This window comes from Oncorhynchus gorbuscha, linkage group LG19, assembly GCF_021184085.1.
Source record: "Oncorhynchus gorbuscha isolate QuinsamMale2020 ecotype Even-year linkage group LG19, OgorEven_v1.0, whole genome shotgun sequence".
NCBI lineage: Eukaryota > Metazoa > Chordata > Actinopteri > Salmoniformes > Salmonidae > Oncorhynchus > Oncorhynchus gorbuscha.
The window spans coordinates 63,054,717-63,077,271 of record NC_060191.1 but is presented as its reverse complement, the minus strand read 5'-3'; the positions used below and the strand labels follow the sequence as shown (position 1 = coordinate 63,077,271).

Here is a 22,555-nt window from a genome sequence, read left to right as displayed (position 1 = left end):
GAATGCACCAATTTGTAAGTCGCTCTGGATAAGAGCGTCTGCTAAATGACTTAAATGTAAATGTAAATGTAATGTGTGTTCTGTTAGAACAAAGGGGTTGGGGTGGGTTTGATTTGGTAGGGGATCCATGTGTGCTCTGTTAGATCATGGGGGGGTTGGGGTGGGTTTGATTTGGTAGGGGATCTGTGTTTTCTGCCCTCCAGCTGTTCTGTCTGTTATCTGTAGAATCATATAAAATGCCAAATAAAAAAAAAAAACAATTAAATTGACCCCCAACTCTGGGTGAAGGTCATACAATTATCAAGACCGATGACAGACAGAGACATTACATCTCTACCTTACTCTCTTTCCATTTTGCACCCTCTCAAAGGTGCTATATATAATACCATCCTTCTGTGACCACTAGTTTTCCTGGACTACATTACATACAGTAGAGACATTGGACTGTCAACTCCCTCTGCTCTATCCAGACTGTGATCCCTATGAGGACTTTGAGGGAGTGTGTGTCACTGGAGAGTGTGTGTATGTTGTGTCTGTACAGAACACACACTCCCCACCTCACACAGTAATCCATGAACACGTGAAGGGCATTGGACAGGACTGTGTTGATTTAACATGGATTCTGGCTCAATGTAACTGGTTAATAGGATTAATAACACATTAGACAGGTCTTTACAGGGGGGGGGGCTAGAGGAGCAGCTGCAACCTCACATGTTTATTCAGCACTAATGGATGTATGTGGTCAAGGCTCATCATGTCATTTTATGTTCCCATCATATTTATAGTATCATGATTTCGACTTGGTCTGCTGTCTCGCCCTGTACATACACACACACACACACACTTCTGAGGGCTCTGCAATAGATTTACTTATTGAGTTTCTAGTGAAATACCTGGGTAGTCACCTGAGGTGAAGCATCACTGTCATGTTTATCTCATTGATATTCACAGTAGGCTCCCTTTCAGATGCTTTTTATTTTCTCAGGTCTCTCAACTGTTTTCAATTGAAGGCAATGAAATGTTGCAATGAGATGAATGCATTCAGTGAGACATACATGCAATGCAATGAAATGATGGAAGAATTGCATTTTTATTCCAAATACCATATCAATAGGAGTCACATATCATAATAAAAACCATTTTATTTTTGAGGGTGGATGGGCTTTTGTGAAACCAAACCAAATCCATTTCCTTTTGTAATGTCACACTAAAGCGATTTGCATTTGAAAAGATAACCACTTTACTAGGTGAATGCATGTATTTCTGACTGACAGGCTGCATTTTGGGTGGAGATATATTTTTTTACATTTTAGTCATTTAGCAGATGCTCTCCTCTGGAGCGACTTACAGGAACAATTAGGGTTAGGGCAGATTTTTCCCCTAGACGGCTCAGGGATTCGAACCGGCTACCTTTCGGTTACTGGCCCGACGCTCTCAAATTCTAGGCTAGAAATGACTCATAACAGACAATGATAGACTATGATTGGTCAGTTATTCATGTGATGTTATAATAGTAAGTTGCCATTTGATGACCTGCTCTGATGTAAATAATGTATGTTTTGATGAAATGTAACTATAGTCGTGACAGATTTTGGGGTGAGATCTTCTAAGGAGAAGATGCCATTTTAGGTTTTTTGTTGAGTGTCTGTGTTTAGTCAGAGTTGTGTATGTTTGTGTTTGTGTGTAAGTGCTACCTCTGCTCCTGCTGTGTGGATCTGATATCAAACATGTTAACATGTCTCTCCCGAGACCCTCTCCTGTGGAAATGTATGAGGTGGGAGAGCTGGATGAGACTATTTGGTTACATTAGATTTCTTGATTGCTGTTGTCGGTGTCTCATTGACCATGTACGGTCCCCAGAACCTGGGTATTTCTAGATGAGCGTACCACGTGTGTGTGCCCCTTTCAAGCCTCTGAACTTTAATCCTGCACTCCTCTCTACCCCGCTGTCTTTCTCTCCCTCTGTATTTCTCTAACTGCTATCCACCATTCCATCCCTCTCTCTGCCAACAAACACATGCCCTGCAGTAGGGGCCTGCCTGTCTGTGAAACTAACAGGAAGTTGTGTCTTTGGCTATGCCGGATTAAGTGATATGACATGCTATTCTATAAAATCCTTTCTCTGTAATTAATATTACCTGATTGAGCTAATCATGTAAATGTAGTTAACTAGAAAGTCGGGGCACCACGAAGGAATATTTATAGAGCTGTTATCTTCCGAATAAACTCTTAAAGACACCTTATTTCAGTCTCATCTAAAAGTTGTAAATTCTTGGTTATCTTCACGAACCCTGGCTAACAAGTTGAATCCGCAATGCAAAATTGGGTTTAATTATTTATTTACTAAATACCTAACTAATCACACATATCACATCCATATACACAGATACATACATTGATTACAAATTATGTCATAAAGGAAAATGTCCCTAGCGGACGGAACAGATATGACAGCTGGTTACACAAAGAACGGGGGTTGGGTTTGAGTAAAAGAGCGGGAAGACTTGAGGAACAAAGGGAGAAGCTATGTCTCTAATCGGGCCGTGAGCAGCTACTCTATCGTAAATACAGAATCTTATGCATTCTAAATTACCGCCCATTTGGAAAAGGAAAATGCAATATATGTATTCACTCTGAGCTGCGCTTCAATAGGTTGGTGGTAGATGGAAGGCCGTGTTGACCAACAGAGTCCTTTGAAGAGTGTCTCTGGTGGTGAATGGGATATGTTGTAGTGTCATTGTTGTTTGGTAGATGGGATACTCTGTCTGTCCTTTCCTAGCCCACGTTTACAGCGGCCGCTGCTAACTCAACGGCTAGGAAGTTCGGCTAGGAGGTTCACTTCTGTAGTGAATAAGAGTCCAAAATTCATACCATTCGCAACCAAAGCTCACGCTGAGGTTGGCTTAGTTCTGTAGTTGACATGTTAGTCCTTTTCAACGTATGGACCGTCATCCTATCGTCGTCGGAACAGGAGGTTACATTTTCGTCAAGGGCTTATATAGTGGAGGGAGAGAAGGGTGTGTTTCATAGTTTACAACCATGTCTCTTCACAGAGGCGGGCCACTGATTGATCAGAGCCATAACTTTACGAAAACCCAAATCTCTCATTTGGAAACCAAAATGACATTTAATCTTTTCACGAATAATTTTATATTTAAACATTTGAACATTTGAATTGCACAACAATTCCATATCTGGGAAAGGCTATAATGTGTAGCCTTTCCCAGATACAGTTTAGGTCGTCCTGTCATCAGTCATAATGTCTCAGATGACAACCGAACTGACATCATATTCATTAAGTACCAACGCATATTTTCAACTGGTTCTATTACCGAAATGTGGTTCCTTTCCCTCCACTTGTTTGAAGTTCCCAGACTCTCTGTTTAACAAAGGCTATTCAAGATCCGCTCTGTAGAGTCTATATAGAGGGAAGGGAGAAATGTATTATTTTGGGGGTGGTCCTAAACCTTACCCACAGGCCAACGTCATGACAAAGTACTGTCAGCATGCTAACAGTAACACTAAGCCATGTTCCCAGTTACCTCCCGTACTCCCTCCTCACATACTCACCTCCCCTCAACTGGCCGCTGGAAAAGTGAAATTATGAGGCCAACTTAAAAGGGAAGTTTACATATCAAAGGTTTTTAAGGTACTGCGGCCTGGGGTTGGATTTTCAGTGTGTCTGTGGAGGCCTTTAAGGGCCCAGAACTTTATCTCGACCGCTGCTTTCATGTTGTGTGACTCATTGTTAAATGATAACCAGTTCCAGCTGGAAGGTGGTTTGCAGGCGTTGCATTATTGTAAATTGTTGGTATGGCTTATACTGTAGGCATGGGAGATTCGGGATTCTCCACCATGGAAACTCATGTACAGTTAAAGTCGGAAGTTCAAATACACCTTAGCCAAATACATTTAAACTCAATTTCACAATTCTTGACATTTAATCCTAGTAAAATTAACCTGTTTTAGGTCAGTTAGGATCACCACTTTATTGTAAGAATGTGAAATGTCAGAATAATAGTAGAAAGAATAATTAATTACAGCTTTTATTTCTTTCATCACATTCCCAGTGGGTCAGAAGTTTACATACACTCAATTAGTATTTGGTAGCATTGCCTTTAAATTGTTTCACCTAGGTCAAACATTTCAGTAGCCTTCCACAAGCTTCCCACAATAAGTTGGGTGAATTTTGGCCCATTCCTCCTGACAGAGCTGGTGTAACCGAGTCAGGTTTGCTCGCACACGCTTTTTCAGTTCTGCCCACAAATGTTCTATAGGGTTGAGGTCAGGGCTTTGTGATGGCCACTCCAAAACCTTGACTTTGTTGTCCTTAAGCCATTTTGCCACAACTTTGGAAGTATGCTTGGGATCATTGTCCATTTGGAAGATCCATTTGCGACCAACCTTTAACTTCCTGATTGATGTCTTGAGATGTTGCTTCAATATATCCACATAATTTTCCACCCTCATGATGCCATCTATTTTGTGAAGTGCACCAGTCCCTCCTGCAGCAAAGCAAACCCACAACATAATGCTGCCCCCCCCGTGCTTCACGGTTGGGATGGTGTTCTTCGGCATGCAAGCCTTCATAACGACGGTCATTATGGCAAAACAGTTCTATTTTTGTTTCATCAGACCAGAGGACATTTCTCCAAAAGTACGATCTTTATCCCCATGTGCAGTTGCAAACCGTAGTCTGGCTTTTTTATGGTGGTTTTGGAGCAGTGGCTTCTTCCTTGCTGAGCGGCCTTTCATGTTACGTCGATATACGACACGTTTTACTGTGGATATAGATACTTTTGTACCCGTTTCCTCCAGCATCTTCACACGGTCCTTTGCTGTTGTTATGCGATTGATTTGCACTTTTCGCACCAAAGTACGTTCATCTCTAGGAGACAGAACACGTCTCCTTCCTGAGCAGTATGACGGCTGCGTGGTCACATGGTGTTTACACTTGCGTACTATTGTTTGTACAGATGAACGTGGTACCTTCAGGCGTTTGGAAATTGCTCCCAAGGATGAACCAGACTTGTGGAGGTACATTTTTTTCTGAGGTCTTGACTGATTTCCCCTTGATGTCAAGCAAAGTGGCACTCAATTTGAAGGTAGGCCTTGAAATACATTCACAGGTACACCTCCAATTGACTCAAATGATGTCAATTAGCCTATCAGAAACTTCTAAAGCCATAACATCATTTTCCGGAATTTTCCAAGCTGTTTAAAGGCACAGTCAACTTAGTGTATGTAAACTTCTGACCCACTGGAATTGTGATACAATGATTTATAAGTGAAATAATCTGTCTGTAAACAATTGTAGGAAAAATGTATTGTGTCATACACAAAGTAGATGTCCGATCCGACTTCCCAAAACTATAGTTAACAAGAAATTGGTAGAGGAGTTGTAAAACAAGTTAATGACTCCAACCTAGGTGTATATAAACTTCCGACTTCAACTGTAGGTATGCACGCCAGCTTTGACATCGGTTTTGCACATCGGCGTTAGACTAGACAACGGGCCGATACCGATGTTGTCATTTTTAGCTCCAACCTAAGTGTATGTTAACTTCCGACTTCAACTCTATATTGTATTGGAAGTATCTGTGCTGTGGTATTCATGTGTGGCAGCTTGATTAATTTGTCTCTAGACATCCGATTCCATGCTCTGTTTGATGACCTCTGTACTTCTCTCCCTATCTCGCCCCTCTCTACAACCCCCCACTCCATCATTTTCTTATCTCCTCTCTTACTTCACTCTCCCCCTACCCTCTGTATTGCCTCCCCCCTTCAGATTCCTTTACCACCTCTCTACTTCTCTCCCCTCCCCCCTCTCTCTCCATTCTCCTTCCCTGTGCTGATCCCTCGTCTGGACTTGGTAATCTCCCTGGTGGGTGCAGTGTCCAGCAGTCCCCTGGTCGCCCCCCCTCCAGTGGAGCTCATCACCTTCTCAGACCAACTGCTGAAGCCAACCATGTTGGTGAAGGACCTTGTCATTGCTGTGGCGGTAGGGTTCCTGGCTGGGACATACGTCACCCTGGCAGAGATAGTCTCCCCAGAGGAGCCTCCAAAGGTCATCAGGGAAGCAGCTCAGAACCTAACTGTTGCTGCTGCTAGAGCTGTGGCTGGGGTCTTGGGGATGTCTGAGGAGCCCTATAGAAACATAGGAAAGACACTACTGTACAAAGCCCTAACCACATAGGACCCTTTCATATGGATGTTATTTAGTGCACAGACATAGGAACACCATGTGGCACACAGTGTATAAAATACATACATATACATAAATATCCCCAACTAGCTTCACCCACACATTACCAGCTTCAGCACATTCACCGCGGTGATCAAGAGTTCTCTCTCCATCTCCAGTAGGGCTAGTGTAACATTGTCTCTGCCTCATCTCTATCAGAGGGGAAATCTCAAAATCGAAATCATGAATGTATGTCACAGGGAAACAGCTTTTCTATAGGCAGGTCTCACAGTACATCTGAAACCATATTCTCCATACTGTATTGTTAAATATTTAACCCCTAATATGGTTTTTCAACCTTTGGGGAGTGGGGACTGTATCCTCTATAATTTCTTATGATCGACAAGAACCTTTGAACATCAGATCGGCAGTTACTAACCTCAATTCCTGCTTCGACTTCGACTCATCTGCCCTCGGCTTTTTATATACCTCCGACCCAATCTTCGGGCTACCCAAGGGGAAACGCAGGCGAAAGAGAGGCAGGAGTGCGGGCGTCCTGGTGAGACTTAAGCAAAGGCTAAACCAAAACCGGCCTTGCAGCTTGTTGTCTTCATCTCTGATTTTGTTTCTTTAGAAGTTATACAGATTGGAACACAATCGAGAACCAAGAGACTCGGAGCCCTGCCCCTTCATCCCCTGCCCCTTCATCCCCTGCCCCATGTTCTTGACTTTTGACCTTTGAACTGTTGACCTGTCATGAACTCATGAACTCCAAGGTTGTGCTCTACAGACACTTATGCATAATGTGAATATATATATATATATATATATATATATATATATATATATATATATATATATATATATATATATATATATATATATTATACCCTTTTACAGTCACATACACTTCCTCATAGACACATCAAGCAAGGCTCTTTGATATGCAAATGGCCAAGTTTAGATAATAGATGCCTGCTGTTCGCAACTTAGCTATGTTTGTGGTTACCCCTTCCACCTTGGCTATATTTAACCAGGACCAAACCAATACTCAATTATCAAAGACCACACTGCTCCCTGTGGCAGTATCTTCCAACACAGCAATATGATATGTATCTTTTCATAGAAAATCGGAGAACATAATGCATAACACTGAAATGTCTGTCTGTTCAATGATGATGCAGTAGAACTCAGCAATGTCAGGAAAGAAGCCTTAACTAATGAGAGGGAACCCAGTGGGCGAAACCTGGTTGAATCAACGTTGTTTCCACATTATTTGAACAAAAATCCAATGTGATGATGTTGAATCAACGTGGAAAACTGATTGGGTTTGAAAAAAGTCATCAAAGGGAATTGCGTCTTTTTTTCACCCAAAGAAGTCATGCATTTTTTGTTGAATTCATGTTGATAACTCAACTAAATGTAAATCTAAACTAGACATTGAACTGACCTCTATGCCCGGTGGGAAGGCTGTGATTGGCTTCCTCTACGAGATTGACTATGAAAAAAACCCACATCCGTTCCACATCCATTCATTTGTATGTCGACAGGAGTGATTGGTCGGTTCTGTCAGTGTATCATATATTCATGTGACCTGCAGGTTTTATGTGTGTGGCCTGAGATTAGGTGTGTTACCGTTGAGTGAATGTGTGACACTGCATTTCATTATGGGATGTTTAACGCCTGCCTTCTCAGATCAGCGGTTACCGACTGTGAAGGTTACCGACTATGACGGTTACCGTGACGAAGGAAAGCAGATGAAGATTACATGTAAGAGTATTTGGACCCACTGTCATGTAACATGTAACAGTTTCTCTATGCTACGTGATTGTTCTACAGGATGTATTTCCTCTGTTCCTTTTCACTGCCTCTCAACCGAGCATTCTACATGATCTCATCATTAAGTGCCCAATTTGTCCCTCAGGATTTTATACAGTCGTGTATGGTAATGATAATGTTCCCTCAATTGAATCAGTATTTAAGTACAGACCCTGAACAGGCAGTTAACCCACTGTTCCTTGGCCGTCATTGAAAATAAGAATTTGTTCTTAACTGACTTGCCTAGTTAAATACAGGTCATATCAAAATAAACTAAAAATATGCAGTGTCCGCACACTGGTTAATTTATGGTGCAATAAAGCAACTACTACCAGGTCATAAGTCAAACTCCGCTCCCGGTTACCGTCCATCACAAAGCTCAAAGACCCCTGTCTGACGCTGCTGCCATTGAAAACCTTTAATGCTGAAGTCTTCATTATGTCTCATTTGTTGTGCTGCTGTTAAACCTAAGTGTTAGTGTCTGACGGTGTTAACCGATGTCACAGGGATGTCACAGGGCTCCAACAGTCATTTCCACTCAACGCCACTCAAGACACGCTCAATAACACCAGGGCCCTTGGTTTGTTCTGAGGGTGTCCTCCAGCGAGTTCCCCAATTAAACCTAAATAATCCTGGCTGATTGGTGACGATGGGCATTAGCTTGAAGCATTAACGTACCATCAAACTTGTAACACTGCTGTGAACAGCATCCTGAACAGCACTCCTCTCGCAGGTCTGCGGTGTGATGTACCAATATGTCTTTTTGATGTGTTCTGCATATTCCTCCGCATTTTGTTTTACATGATGAGTTCCTCACTCCGCTGCTGTTCCCACCACCGCTGCCGAATCCCGCCCAGACATTCTAAAATGATTTGCTTTGTTGTGCCTGAAAGACATCCATTTATCCCTGTTCTGTTCGTGGAGAAACCTATTCAGTCGGTGCAAAGCAGGCGACCATGATTCATGGATGGATCCCTCCACTCGGGAGAAACACTCAAATAAAAGTCTTAGTCGCTGCATGGATTGATAACCAATGAGGAGTAGTAGTGTAGGAATTGACTAGAGACTACAGTTTACCACAACTTCCAAATGCATTTCTATTATAACGTTTCCTTTTGACAAAACTGTATAAGTTGTGTACCTTGACAACGGTCCAACAAAGTTAAGTTGTTTTTTGACAAATGCATAACTTACGTTCCATCTTGTAAAAGGACTATTGTTGAAGTCTTTATAAGGTGACGGTACCTAGGATCTGTAATAGGATGAGTCCATGTATAGGACTAGGTTATATTTATGCGGCGGTCATACTGGGGCAGCAGGTAGACTGGTGGGTAGGATTGTTGGGAAGACAAGGTACAAATCTGTCTTTCTGCCCCTGAGCAAGGCAGTTAACAACAACTGCTCCCCGGTCGCCGATGATGCTGTTTAAGGCAGCCCCCGCTCCTCTGATTCAGAGGTGTTGGGTTAAATGCGTAAGACACATTTCAGTTGTACAACTGACTAGGTATCCCCCTTTCTCTTTACTTTGTATCATGTGAGGATATACAGTATCACATATCCTACTGGTATTATGACTTCATTCAGTGTAACACACATTATGATTTAATAAATTAATATATATTTTTTAAGAAAAAACATTGTATTCTGTCCATTTTTCTGATAAGGTCATGAGTAGGAAGTGTCTACCTTCAACTAAAGTAGTAAGAGACATTGGCTACTCTGGATGAGAGGGTCTGCTAAATGACTCAAATGTAGAAGGAAGAATACTGTATCTAACAGGATAAGGTATTGTGGTATGAAGTGATGCACTGTGTGGAAATGCCGAATTTGACATTGGTAAAGGCTGTTGATGGTGTAGAGGGTTTGTATGGTACAGAAGCATGCTTAGGAGGGCATTAGGGATGTTAAGTTACAGCTTCGATTGCTGATCGCTCTGATCTCTGCAGGACAGGCGCCCTCCGTTTTCATTTACCTTACATTTAAGTAATTTAGGTTCCCAGCATGCCGCAGTGTAAGCACACACCTCACTCTGCTGGGCGCCTTCACACAACACTGTGTAATATTATTCAAGAGGTCTGACCACCAGGGAAATCACTCACACTGTCAGAGCTCTTTATGCCTGCCTCCTCTGCACTGTCCAACATCGGAGCCTCAGATCTGTCACATACAAACACACACTGTCTCTCATCTACACACAGAAACACTAACTCATCTACACACACACTGTAACTCATCTACACACAAACACTGTAACTAATCTACACACAAACACTGTAACTCATCTACACACAGAAACACTGCGTCTAATATACACACAGAAACACTGTCTCTCATCTACTCACAGAGGAACACTGTCTCTCATCTACTCACAGAGGAACACTAGGTCTAATCTAATAGAGGATGTGTGTGCGCTTGTGTTTGTGTGCACGTTCTTGTGTGTCCGTTTGCTTGCTTGTGAGTGTGTGTGTGCTGCTGTGGAAGTGCATGTTTGGGACAGATATAAGGTCTTAAACAGTCAGACGCACACTGCCTGCCTCTCAAGGAAAATCTATTTACAGTGGAATATACTTTATACCTCACCTAAATGAATCTAGAGCGATATTAAGCATAACACTGTTCAGCAAGCTGATTTGGCCATTTTCTGTTCAGTATATCACTTTACAACTCCTCCCTTCCTCATTTCCCATGCCACACCTGTTGACTTACACGATACTCAAACTGGACGCGCGCATGAGCAAATAGATTTTGTCCCCCCACTCCAAACGCAATCACGACTCGCAGGTTGAAATACAAACTCTGAACCAAAAGCATTAAACATTTTCCCCAATTTGTCCCATTTAGCTAGCTGTTGCTAGCTAATTTCTCCTGGGATATAAACGTTGAATTGTTATTTTACTTGAAATGCGCAAGGTCCTCTACTCAGACAATTAATCCACACATAAAATGGTCAACCGAATCGTTTCTAGTCATCTCTCCTACTTCCAGGCTTTTTCTTCTTTTGACTTTATTGGCGATTGGCATCTACTTTCATAATAATGTGGATTACCACGACCGACTGACCTCAGTTCATCTTTCAAATCACCCACGTGGGTATAACCAATAATGAGATGGCACTTGTCTATCTGCTTCTATAAACAAATGAGGAGATGGGAGAGGCAGGATTTGCACCGCGTTCAGCGTCACAAATAGAACTGACATATTTTAGTGCTTGGTAAAGCAGACGCTGGTTTGAGCGAGCGAGCGAGCAGTGTGGTCAGAAAGCAAAGTAATACATCCTATCCGACAAGCTGTCTATGAGGAACTATACCAGTCAGTGAAAGTATCCTCCACTGTGATGTGGAAATCATTCCTGTGTAATTAATATGAACTAATATGCTAAACACTAGCTCCGATGTAAGACCTTCAGGTGTTTTTAAATAGAATTATGTTCTGTGGTGCAAAGGCTTTCACTATATTCAGATGAGCATATTGATGGATATCCATCGTAGTTGGCATTCAACTCACTTTTTCTCTTTGTTTCACTGTCAGTCTCCCGTTTATTTCTACTAACGATAAACAATGGATGCATTAGAGTTTGTAATGAGGTCTGTAATACCGTAATGAGGTCTGTAATCCCATAATGAGGTCTGTAATCCCATAATGAGGTCTGTAATCCCAAAATGAGGTCTGTAATCCCATCCCTAGCTTCTTCCATTCATTAATTCTCTGTTAATCCAGCGGTAACAGCTAGAGGCTATGAAACTGAGCTGTGCTGGGGATTCTTATTAAGGCAACCGCTGCCTTCCTAATTGTGCTTCTATTAGAGCTGTGTTGTGTGTGTGGACTTTTAGTTTTGGGTTATTACTGAATATTTGTCAACAGATTATAATTATTTCAGAATCAGCAGAGACACTGGGGGCGTGTCACTGGAAAACTAGAAAACTCAAATAGACTGGGCTGAGTTGGGTGTATTAATCAAACCGTGTCTATATATATGCAGATCAACTCCGGGGATGGACATGCTATTTCCGGCCTCTTTCCTTGACCATTCACTTAAAATAAGAACTGCCAGATATAGGCTACATGGAACATGGCAGGACATTGACAGGTTTTTGCTCATTTATTAACATCACATTTATATACGTTTTCCGACCCTTTACTCAATACTTTGTTGAAGCACCTTTGGCAGTGATCACAGCACCGAGTATTCTTGGCACATATATATTTGGGGGGTTTCTCCCATTCCACTCTGCAGATCCTCTCAAGATCTGTCAGGTTGGATGGGGAACGTTGCTGCACAACTATTTTCAGGTCTCTCCAGAGATGTTAGATCGGTTTCAAGTCCAGGTTCTGGCTGGGCCACTCAAGGACATTCAAACACTTGTCCCGAAGCCACTCCTGCATTGTCTTGGCTGTGCTTCAGGTCGTTTTCCTGTTGGAAGGTGAACCTTCGCCCCAGTCTGAGGTCCTGAGTGCTCTGGAGAAAGTTATCAAGGATCTGTACTTTTTTCCGTTCATCTTTCTCTCGATCCTGACTAGCCTTCCAGTTCCTGCCTCTGGAAAACATCCCCACAGCTTGATGCTGCCACCAGCATACTTCGCTGTAGTGATGGTGCCAGGTTTCCTCCAGAGGCGATGCTTGGCATTCAAGCCAAAGAGTTCAATCTTGGCTTCAACAGACCAGAGAATCTTGTTTCTTATGTTCTGAGAGTCTTTGGGTGCCTTTTGGCAAACTCCAAGAGGGCTGGCATGTGCCTTTTACCGAGAAGCGGCTTCGGTCTGGCCGCTCTACCATCAAGGCCTGATTGGTGGAGTGCTGCAGAGATGGTTGTCCTTCTGGAAGGTTCTCCCATCTCCACAGAGGACTTCTGGAGCTCTGTCAGAGTGACCATCGGGGTCTTGGTCACCACCCTGACCAAGGCCCTTCTCCCCTGATTGCTCAGTTGGCCGGGCGGCCAGCTCTAGGAAGAGTCTTGGTGATTCCAAACTTCTTCCATTTAGGAATGATGGAGGCCACTAGGTGTTCTTGGGGACCTTCAATGCTGCAAACATTTTTTGGAAGCCTTCCCCAGATCTGTGCCTCGACATAATCTCAGTCTCATAATCTGTCTCAGAGCTCTACGGACTATTCCTTTAACCTCATTACTTTTTTTTCCCAAAGGTCAACTTTGGGACCTTACATAGACAGGTGTGCCTTTCCAAATCATGTCCAATCAATAGAATTTACCACAAGTGGACTCCAATCAAGTTGTAGAGACATCTCAAGGGAGATCATTGATCTAAGGCATTGTATCTCAGTGCAAGAGGCATCACTACAGTCCCTGGTTTGAATCCAGGGTGTATCACATCCTGCTGTGATTGGGAGTCCCATGGAGCGGGGCACAATTGGCCCAGCGTCGTCCGGGTTTGGCCGCCATTGGAAATAAGAATTTGTTCTTAGCTGACTTGCCCAGTTAAATAAAGGTTAAATATTTTAATGCATTTTAGAATAAGGCTGTAATGTAACAAAATGTGGAAAAGGTCAAGGGGTCTGAATACTTTCCGAAGGCACTGTATATTAATCATGTCTAAAATGGAGTTCAGAACTCTCCTCCTTCATCAGCATGATTTAGTACCGACAAATATATTAGGTGTCTGTCTACCACAGGATTAATGTGGTAATGGATCTGAAAGCATCTGCTCTCATCCCTTCTTCCTGGTCCTGCGGTAATGCCAACTGATCCGCTTATTGACTATAACACTCTTACTATCAGCCTCCCGTAATCACTTTGTCAATTTCTGAAGCTTTGAATGTCCTTCTGAGACCTTATGTCATGTTTTGTCATATATTGTCTTGTCATTATGCTTTCCCTTCTGTTCGTTTCCCTCTGCTGGTCTTATTAGGTTCTTTCCCTCTTTCTATCCCTCTCTCTCCCCCTCCCTCTCTCACTCTCCCGCTCTCTCTTCTCTCTATCGTTCCGTTCCTGCTCCCAGCTGTTCCTATTCCCCTAATCAATCATTTAGTCTTCCCACACCTGTTCCCGATCCTTTTCCCTGATTAGAGTCCCTATTTCTCTCCTTGTTTTCCGTTCCTGCCCTGTCGGATCCTATCTATTGTTCACCGTGCTGTGTTTGTGTATCGCCCTGTCGTGTCGTGTTTCCCTCAGATGCTGCGTGGTGAGCAGGTGTCTGAGTCTGCTAGGTTCAAGTGCCTTCCCGAGGCAACCTGCTGTTCAAGATCGAGTCTCCAGTCGGTTCTCGTCATTACGAGTGGAAGTTGTGTTTTTTGATTGTATTTTACTTTACTGGATTAAAGACTCTGTTTTCGCCAAGTCGCTTTTGGGTCCTCATTCACCTGCATAACAGAAGGATCCGACCAAGAATGGACCCAGCGACTATGGATTCTCTCTACTCTACTCTCGAGTTCCAGGGAGCGATGCTCGGCAGACACGAGCAGGAATTGTCTGCTGCTCGGCATGCCGTTGAGACCCTGGCCGCTCAGGTCTCCGACCTCTCAAGACAGTATCAGAGTCTTCGTCGTCTCGTGTCACCAGCTACTTCCGGTTCTTCCGAGCCTCCGGAACCTAGGGTTAATAACCCACCTTGTTATTCTGGGCAGCCCACTGAGTGCCGCTCCTTTCTCACCCAGTGTGATATCGTGTTCTCTCTCCAACCCAACACATACTCAAGAGAGAGAGCTCGGATTGCCTACGTCATATCACTCCTTACTGGTCGGGCTCGGCAGTGGGGCACAGCTATCTGGGAGGCAAGCGCTGAGTGTACTAACAATTATCTGAACTTTAAAGAGGAGATGATAAGGGTTTTTGATCGCTCAGTTTTTGGGAAAGAAGCTTCCTGGTCCCTGTCTTCCCTATGTCAAGGTAATCGATCCATAACGGATTACTCTATAGAGTTTCGCACTCTTGCTGCCTCCAGTAACTGGAACGAGCAGGCGTTGCTCGCTCGTTTTCTGGAGGGACTCCACGCTAAGGTTAAGGATGAGATTCTCTCTCGGGAGGTTCCATCCAGCGTGGATTCTTTGATTGAACTCGCTATTCGCATTGAACGACGGGTAGATCTTCGTCACCGAGCTCATAGAAGAGAGCTCGCGTTAACTGTGTCTCCCCTCTCTCCGACACTACCGTCTTTCCCCACTGACTCAGGTGTTGAGCCCATGCAGCTGGGGGTATTCGCATCTCGACTAAGGAGAGGGAACGGAGAATCACCAACCGCCTCTGTCTCTATTGCGGTTCCGCTGGTCATTTTGTCATGTCATGTCCAGTTAAAGGCCAGAGCTCATCAGTAAGCGGAGGGCGACTGATAAGCGCTACTAGACGGTCCTCTCCGTCAAGTACATGTACTACCTTACCGGTCCATCTACGCTGGACCGGATCGGCAGCTTCCTGCAGTGCATTAATAGACTCTGGGGCAGAGGGCTGTTTTATGGACGAAGCCTGGGCGCGGGAACATGACATTCCTCTCAGACAGTTAGGGGAGCCCACGGTCATGTTTGCATTGGATGGTAGTCCTCTCCCCAGTATATTATGTGAAACACTACCTTTAACCCTCACTGTATCTGGTAACCATAGTGAGACCATTTCTTTTTTGATTTTTTGTTCACCTTTTACACCTGTTGTTTTGGGTCATCCCTGGCTAGTGTGTCATAATCGTTCTTTTGATTGGTCTAGTGGTTCTGTCCTTTCCTGGAGCGTTTCTTGTCATGTGAAGTGTTTAATGTCTGCTATTTCTCCTGTTTGTTCTGTCCCCTCTTCTCAGGAGGAACCTGGTGATTTGACAGGAGTGCCGGAGGAATATCATGGTCTGCGCACGGTCTTCAGTCGGTCCAGAACCAACTCCCTTCCTCCTCACCGGTCGTATGATTGTTGTTCTGATCTCTTTAAGAAGCGTTTTGCATCCGCTCCTATCCTTGTTGCACCTGACGTCACTAAACAGTTTATTGTTGAGGTTGACGCGTCGGGGGTGGGCGTGGGAGCCATTCTGTCCCAGCGCTCCGATACTGACGATGGGGTCCACCCTTGTGCGTATTTTTCTGCCTCTACTCCTGGTCTTGCTGTGTCACAGTCTGTCCCCAGCCAGCGCATCTCTCCTGCCTCTACTCCTGGCCTTGCTGTGTCACAGTCTGTCCCCAGCCACCGCATCTCTCCTGCCCCTACTCCTGGCCTTGCTGTGTCTCAGTCTGTCCTCAGCCAGCGCCTCTCTCCTGCCCCTACTCCTGGCCTTGCTGTGTCACAGTCTGTCCCCAGCCACCGCCTCTCTCCTGCCCCTACTCCTGGCCTTGCTGTGTCACAGTCTGTCCTCAGCCACCGCCTCTCTCCTGGTCCTGGTCTTAGCCTTGCGGTGTCTCAGTCTGTCCCAAGTCGTCACTCTCCTGGCCTGTTTGGTCCTGATAGCTCAAACTCTTACAGTTCTCTACCCGTGTCTCATTTTTTTTTTAGAGTAGTACCCTAGTTTCCCTTTTTTTTTTTCGTTTTTCCGTTACGGTCCTGAGGAGAGGAGTTGGGTTCTTTCTCGGGACGTGCTGGACCGTTTGATCTATGATTTCCTCCGTTGCCGCCAGTGTTCCTCCTCGAGAGCGCCAGGAGGCGCTCGGTGAGTGGGGGGGTACTGTCATGTTTTGTCATATATTGTCTTGTCATTATGCTTTCCCTTCTGTTCGTTTCCCTCTGCTGGTCTTATTAGGTTCTTTCCCTCTTTCTATCCCTCTCTCTCCCCCTCCCTCTCTCACTCTCCCGCTCTCTCTTCTCTCTATCGTTCCGTTCCTGCTCCCAGCTGTTCCTATTCCCCTAATCAATCATTTAGTCTTCCCACACCTGTTCCCGATCCTTTTCCCTGATTAGAGTCCCTATTTCTCTCCTTGTTTTCCGTTCCTGCCCTGTCGGATCCTATCTATTGTTCACCGTGCTGTGTTTGTGTATCGCCCTGTCGTGTCGTGTTTCCCTCAGATGCTGCGTGGTGAGCAGGTGTCTGAGTCTGCTAGGTTCAAGTGCCTTCCCGAGGCAACCTGCTGTTCAAGATCGAGTCTCCAGTCGGTTCTCATCATTACGAGTGGAAGTTGTGTTTTTTGATTGTATTTTACTTTACTGGATTAAAGACTCTGTTTTCGCCAAGTCGCTTTTGGGTCCTCATTCACCTGCATAACACCTTAGTCCTCCAGAGAGTGGCTCCAAGCCAAGCTGGCTGTTTCTGCTCCTCCGGCCCAATAAAGGGTTAATTCCCCTGGCTGAGGTTCTCTCCATCCTTCCCTCACTGTTCGGTCCGGTCTGGAGGTGAGTCTTAGATGCACGTCATTACCTCTCTTATTGTGTTATCAGCATTTTGCGGCGATGCAGAGATGCCAAGTTTGTGGTGGGGAAATACCATGCTTAAAGGGAAACGTTTACACCCATCTCCCCTCTGGCATCATTAAGACTGCTCGGTCTCATTCATATGGAAGTTCATGCCCCAGCATCTGAGAGGCCCACACTCGAACCCCTGAAGAGATGTTGCAGCTGCCAGATATACAAAGAGAGAGAGATGACCTACTGCCAGTCCTGGGGAGAGCAACACGTGTAATGTTTGCACCCATCTTTTGCAGAAAATAGTTGTATTTTGTAGATATTTTTTAAATACACTTTTAGTCGAATATATGGTTTAAGGAGTTTCAACTAAAAGGCAACTATTTTCATTGATATTAAAATACAGGTCTCAGAAAAACATAGTATTTGATGGTATTTGAATATGTGACTCACCACCTGGATTCGGTCTTATGTAGCACCATTTGAAATTGTGTTTTTTACATTGAATAAAAGTTGAGACGCAGAGCTACAAAATGGTATATCATACACTGCATTTGAGGAACAACGGGGAAAGTCATTCTGCTTTGAAAGTTGATGAACTTTAAAGTCACTTTTGAGAAAATGGCTTTTGAATGTTTTGGTATCTAGTGAAGAGCTCTTCTTTGTCTACACCCATTCAGCATCGTTCACACCCTCTTAGCTTTCGCCACACCCATCGTGTTCTGATCTCGGAGCGTTCAGAGTGCACATTTGACGCTCTGGCCGATGATTTGTTTAGCTATGGATAACATGAAAACAGCCTAACCAGCTCTGCTGGCAACAATTTCATTACGCTTTTTTGCAGAAGTTTACTTACACAGGCCATATTCAATGGGTGTTGTGCGCTTTAGCTTAAGACATGTAGCTAGCTAGGTAAACAATGAACCTAGCCAGGTAAACAACGTGTATGTTCACACGTCACGTTAGCTACAGTGCCTTGCGAAAGTATTCGGCCCCCTTGAACTTTGCGACCTTTTGCCACATTTCAGGCTTCAAACATAAAGATATAAAACTGTATTTGTTTGTGAAGAATCAACAACAAGTGGGACACAATCATGAAGTGGAACAACATTTATTGTATATTTCAAACTTTTTTAACAAATCAAAAACTGAAAAATTGGGCTGGCAAAATTATTCAGCCCCTTTACTTTCAGTGCAGCAAACTCTCTCCAGAAGTTCAGTGAGGATCTCGGAATGATCCAATGTTGACCAAAATGACTAATGATGATAAATACAATCCACCTGTGTGTAATCAAGTCTCCGTATAAATCAACCTGCACTGTGATAGTCTCAGAGGTCCGTTAAAAGCGCAGAGAGCATCATGAAGAACAAGGAACACACCAGGCAGGTCCGAAATACTGTTGTGAAGAAGTTTAATTCTGGATCTGGATACAAAAAGATTTCCCAAGCTTTAAACATCCCAAGGAGCACTGTGCAAGCGACAATATTGAAATGGAAGGAGTATCAGACCACTGCAAATCTACCAAGACCTGGCCGTCCCTCTAAACTTTCAGCTCATACAAGGAGAAGACTGATCAGAGATGCAGCCAAGAGGCCCATGATCACTCTAGATGAACTGCAGAGATCTACAGCTGAGGTGGGAGACTCTGTCCATAGGACAACAATCAGTCGTATATTGCACAAATCTGGCCTTTATGGAAGAGTGGCAAGAAGAAAGCCATTTCTTAAAGATATCCATAAAGAGTGTCGTTTAAAGTTTGCCACAAGCCACCTGGGAGACACACCAAACATGTGGAAGAAGGTGCTCTGGTCAGATGAAACCAAAATTGAACTTTTTGGCAACAATGCAAAATGTTATGTTTGGTGTAAAAGCAACACAGCTCATCACCCAGAACACACCATCCCCACTGTCAAACATGGTGGTGGCAGCATCATGGTTTGGGCCTGCTTTTCTTCAGCAGGGACAGGGAAGATGGTTAAAATTGATGGGAAGATGGATGGAGCCAAATACAGGACCATTCTGGAAGAAAACCTGATGGAGTCTGCAAAAGACCTGAGACTGGGACGGAGATTTGTCTTCCAACAAGACAATGTTCCAAAACATAAAGCAAAATCTACAATGGAATGGTTCAAAAATAAACATATCCATGTGTTAGAATGGCCAAGTCAAAGTCCAGACCTGAATCCAACCGAGAATCTGTGGAAAGAACTGAAAACTGCTGTTCACAAATGCTCTCCATCCAACCTCACTGAGCTCGAGCTGTTTTGCAAGGAGGAATGGGAAAACAAATTCAGTCTCTCGATGTGCAAAACTGAGAGAGACATACCCCAAGCGACTTACAGCTGTAATCGCAGCAAAAGGTGGCGCTACAAAGTATTAACTTAAGGGGGCTGAATAATTTTGCACGCCCAATTTTTCAGTTTTTGATTTGTTAAAAAAGTTTGAAATATACAATAAATATACTTTCGCAAGGCACTGTAGTTAAACAATGAACATAGTGCCAAATCATGTCATTACTACCCTGCACGAATATGCTGGGAGCTAACCAACCAGGTTCAATGTTAGCTAGCTAACATTAGGATCTAACTTGATAACTAGCGATAACTAACGATAACTAGCTAGCTAACAGTACACTTTAGTTTGAAATGAAATTACACATTTCTAATTTGTGGTTAGCTGAAAATGTAGCTAGCTAATGCTAGACTCTTACCTGTATACATCAGCATGATGAACATGTCTCCCTGTCACAGATACCATGCCACTGTTGTGCTTAGTTTAATGATGTAATCCGGACACAGGTCTTTTCTCCATCTCTTAAACTATCATACTCTAATTCCATCGATTTCAAAACTTGATCTTCCAGAAAGTGGAGAGCAACACTTATGCAGCGCCACTACACAATAAAAAAAATGTAAAGTCGCATTTGACAGGATTACCAACACAGACTGACCAGCTCAAATAGACAGAAGCCCTCTATATGGCAGACCAATCCAAACTCATCTCTCGGCCCACTCATTATCTCAGGCTTAACCAACAAGGCTCGTTATTTAACTATTTTATTCGTATTTACAGATGGAATACAAGTTTGTTATAAAGGCACATGAATGTTCAGATGTTCCAGAAAAAAAATAAAGAAAATGTCTCTCCTGTGAAGTCATGACTTGTGACATACGCCTAGTTTCCTGAAACGGGTCACATCCTGTGAAGTTGTGACTTGCGACATAAGCCTAGTTTCCTGAAACAGGTCACATATATGAAAGCTATTTGAAAACAAATACATTTTTATTTAAAGAACCAAAAACTAGAACATTTAGGTGAACTAGTCTAGCTATATGACCATTAGCACATGGTTTGGAGGGCTGTTAAGTATTCATTTTAATATAGCCTAGAACTAAATACATGAGGGACAGTAGACCACTACAGCTTCAAAATGACTAATAAATATATTTTTATACTGATTGACATAAGGTAATACATGTGTAGTAACTTTGAGTATTACAATAGCAACATTGTTGTTACTAAAGACTTTGGAAGTCACATAAGTGGAATAAGGAACAGTCACTATTCCTCGTTTACAGTAGTTACAAAACCTCTCAGCTCATTGCTCTAGAATTCAAATGCAATTACCGACGTATTATGTAACATGCTAATAAAATGTTTCTCCAAAAGTACAATTTTATTACACAGGCAAGGTAGGTAGAAAATCATGTTAGTTTGTAACTATCCCTTTAAAGATGGTATAGTATGTGTTTGAAACAAGAACACTTTCCCTCAGATGGGCAAAGAGGTTCCTAGTTGTTTTTGCTAATCATCCAAATTGCTGTTTACAAATGGCTTTGAATTACTCTGCAGTATTTTAAGTATTAATTGCAGTGTTCAACCTTTTCAGTGGCATGTTGAGTCATACATTGTCATAACTTATTTATACGGATCTGTGCAAAATTGGTTTGACTTGATTATGTGCATCTGGGGCAATGACCATTCAGGAGAATGGACAATTACAAAATGTTCAGATAATAGAAATGTATTGTGTAGATATGACTGTCAGATAGATTGGAATAGGAGATTGTGTGTGGTCTATTCATTATATTTCTATATTCAACATGCAGTTCCAGATACAGCCCTGCCATTAGTTGAAGGCAGCCAATCCAGTAGTAGTCACTTCCTGTGATCTGTATTCAAATATTTTTTAAGTAGTTGCTTCCTCAGATCTGTACTCAAATAGTTTACAAAAGTAGTCACATTCTGAGAACTGCATTTAAATAGTTTGTCACCTCCGAAGTAACCCTAGCTGACCATGTACAAATATGTGGTTCTGCCCCTGAGCAAGGCAGTTAACCCACTGTTCCTCTGAGCAAGGCAGTTAACCCACTGTTCCACTGAGCAAGGCAGTTAACCCACTGTTCCCCTGAGCAAGGCAGTTAACCCACTGTTCCCCGGGCGCTGAATATGTCAATAATGGCAGCTCCCAGCACCTCTCTGATTCAGAGGGGTTCAGTTAAATGCGGAAGACACATTTCACTTGTACAACTGACTAGGTATCCCCCTTTCCTTTTCCCTTTATTTGTTCACCAGGGAAGTAGTTACTGCCCACAAAACTCTAGTTATCCCAGGTCTGTTTGCACCTCTTATTTGCCAAGAAGAAAAAGCCATGGAAAAATAAACAGTACAATTTTCTGCAAGAGTTGCAAATGATAGCCGACCTGGCCCTGGGATGTTATTAAGGTACTTAGACATTCTGAGCCAGATCGACTATACCTTTTGAGTAGAGACCCACAGAGGAGCCCAGGCGGGGATACTGTAGCTATAAGAAAATGACTATTGTCTGCGTAGCCTGCCCTGGAGGACTATACATCTCTGGCTGGCCATATGCTGTGTGGCCTGATCTGGAAACATGCACGCTTGCTCGCTGTACTGCGCTGGGCAGGGTTAAAAGTCCTGTCAGTAAAATCTAATCGGTTGGTCTGGATGACTTCTGCCTTAATTGCATAATGAACGGTACAATAAGTAGAGGGAATTACTCATTAATTGCATAAGCTATTATAGCAAAGGGGCAGAAAGGACGTCGATGGGGGGGGCTTACCATGTTCCCTCTCTGGCAGCCATTCATAGATTGGTTCCCTCAGGCTCAGACACCGCACAGTCATGTATATCAGACCTGGCCACTGAGCAGTTTGTGGATATACAGTACCAGTCAAAAGTTTGGACACACTTACTCATTTAAGGGTTTCTTATTTTTGCTATTTTCTACATTGTATAATAGTGAAGTCATCAAAACTATGAAATAACACATGGAAC

The 22,555-nt window shown here is 43.3% G+C and overlaps 1 protein-coding gene across 1 annotated transcript in view; it reads left to right on the top strand.

Moving 5' to 3' along the window:
- The window catches only part of LOC124004948 (proton-coupled amino acid transporter 4-like), a 287,665-nt gene extending 281,469 nt beyond the window's left edge, over positions 1–6,196 (top strand). Inside the window, exon 11 of the mRNA XM_046313752.1 lies at positions 5,841–6,196. Coding sequence (XP_046169708.1) covers positions 5,841–6,196 — 356 coding nt within the window. The remainder of the gene's footprint in view (positions 1–5,840) is intronic.
- Positions 6,197–22,555: the final 16,359 nt, after the last annotated feature.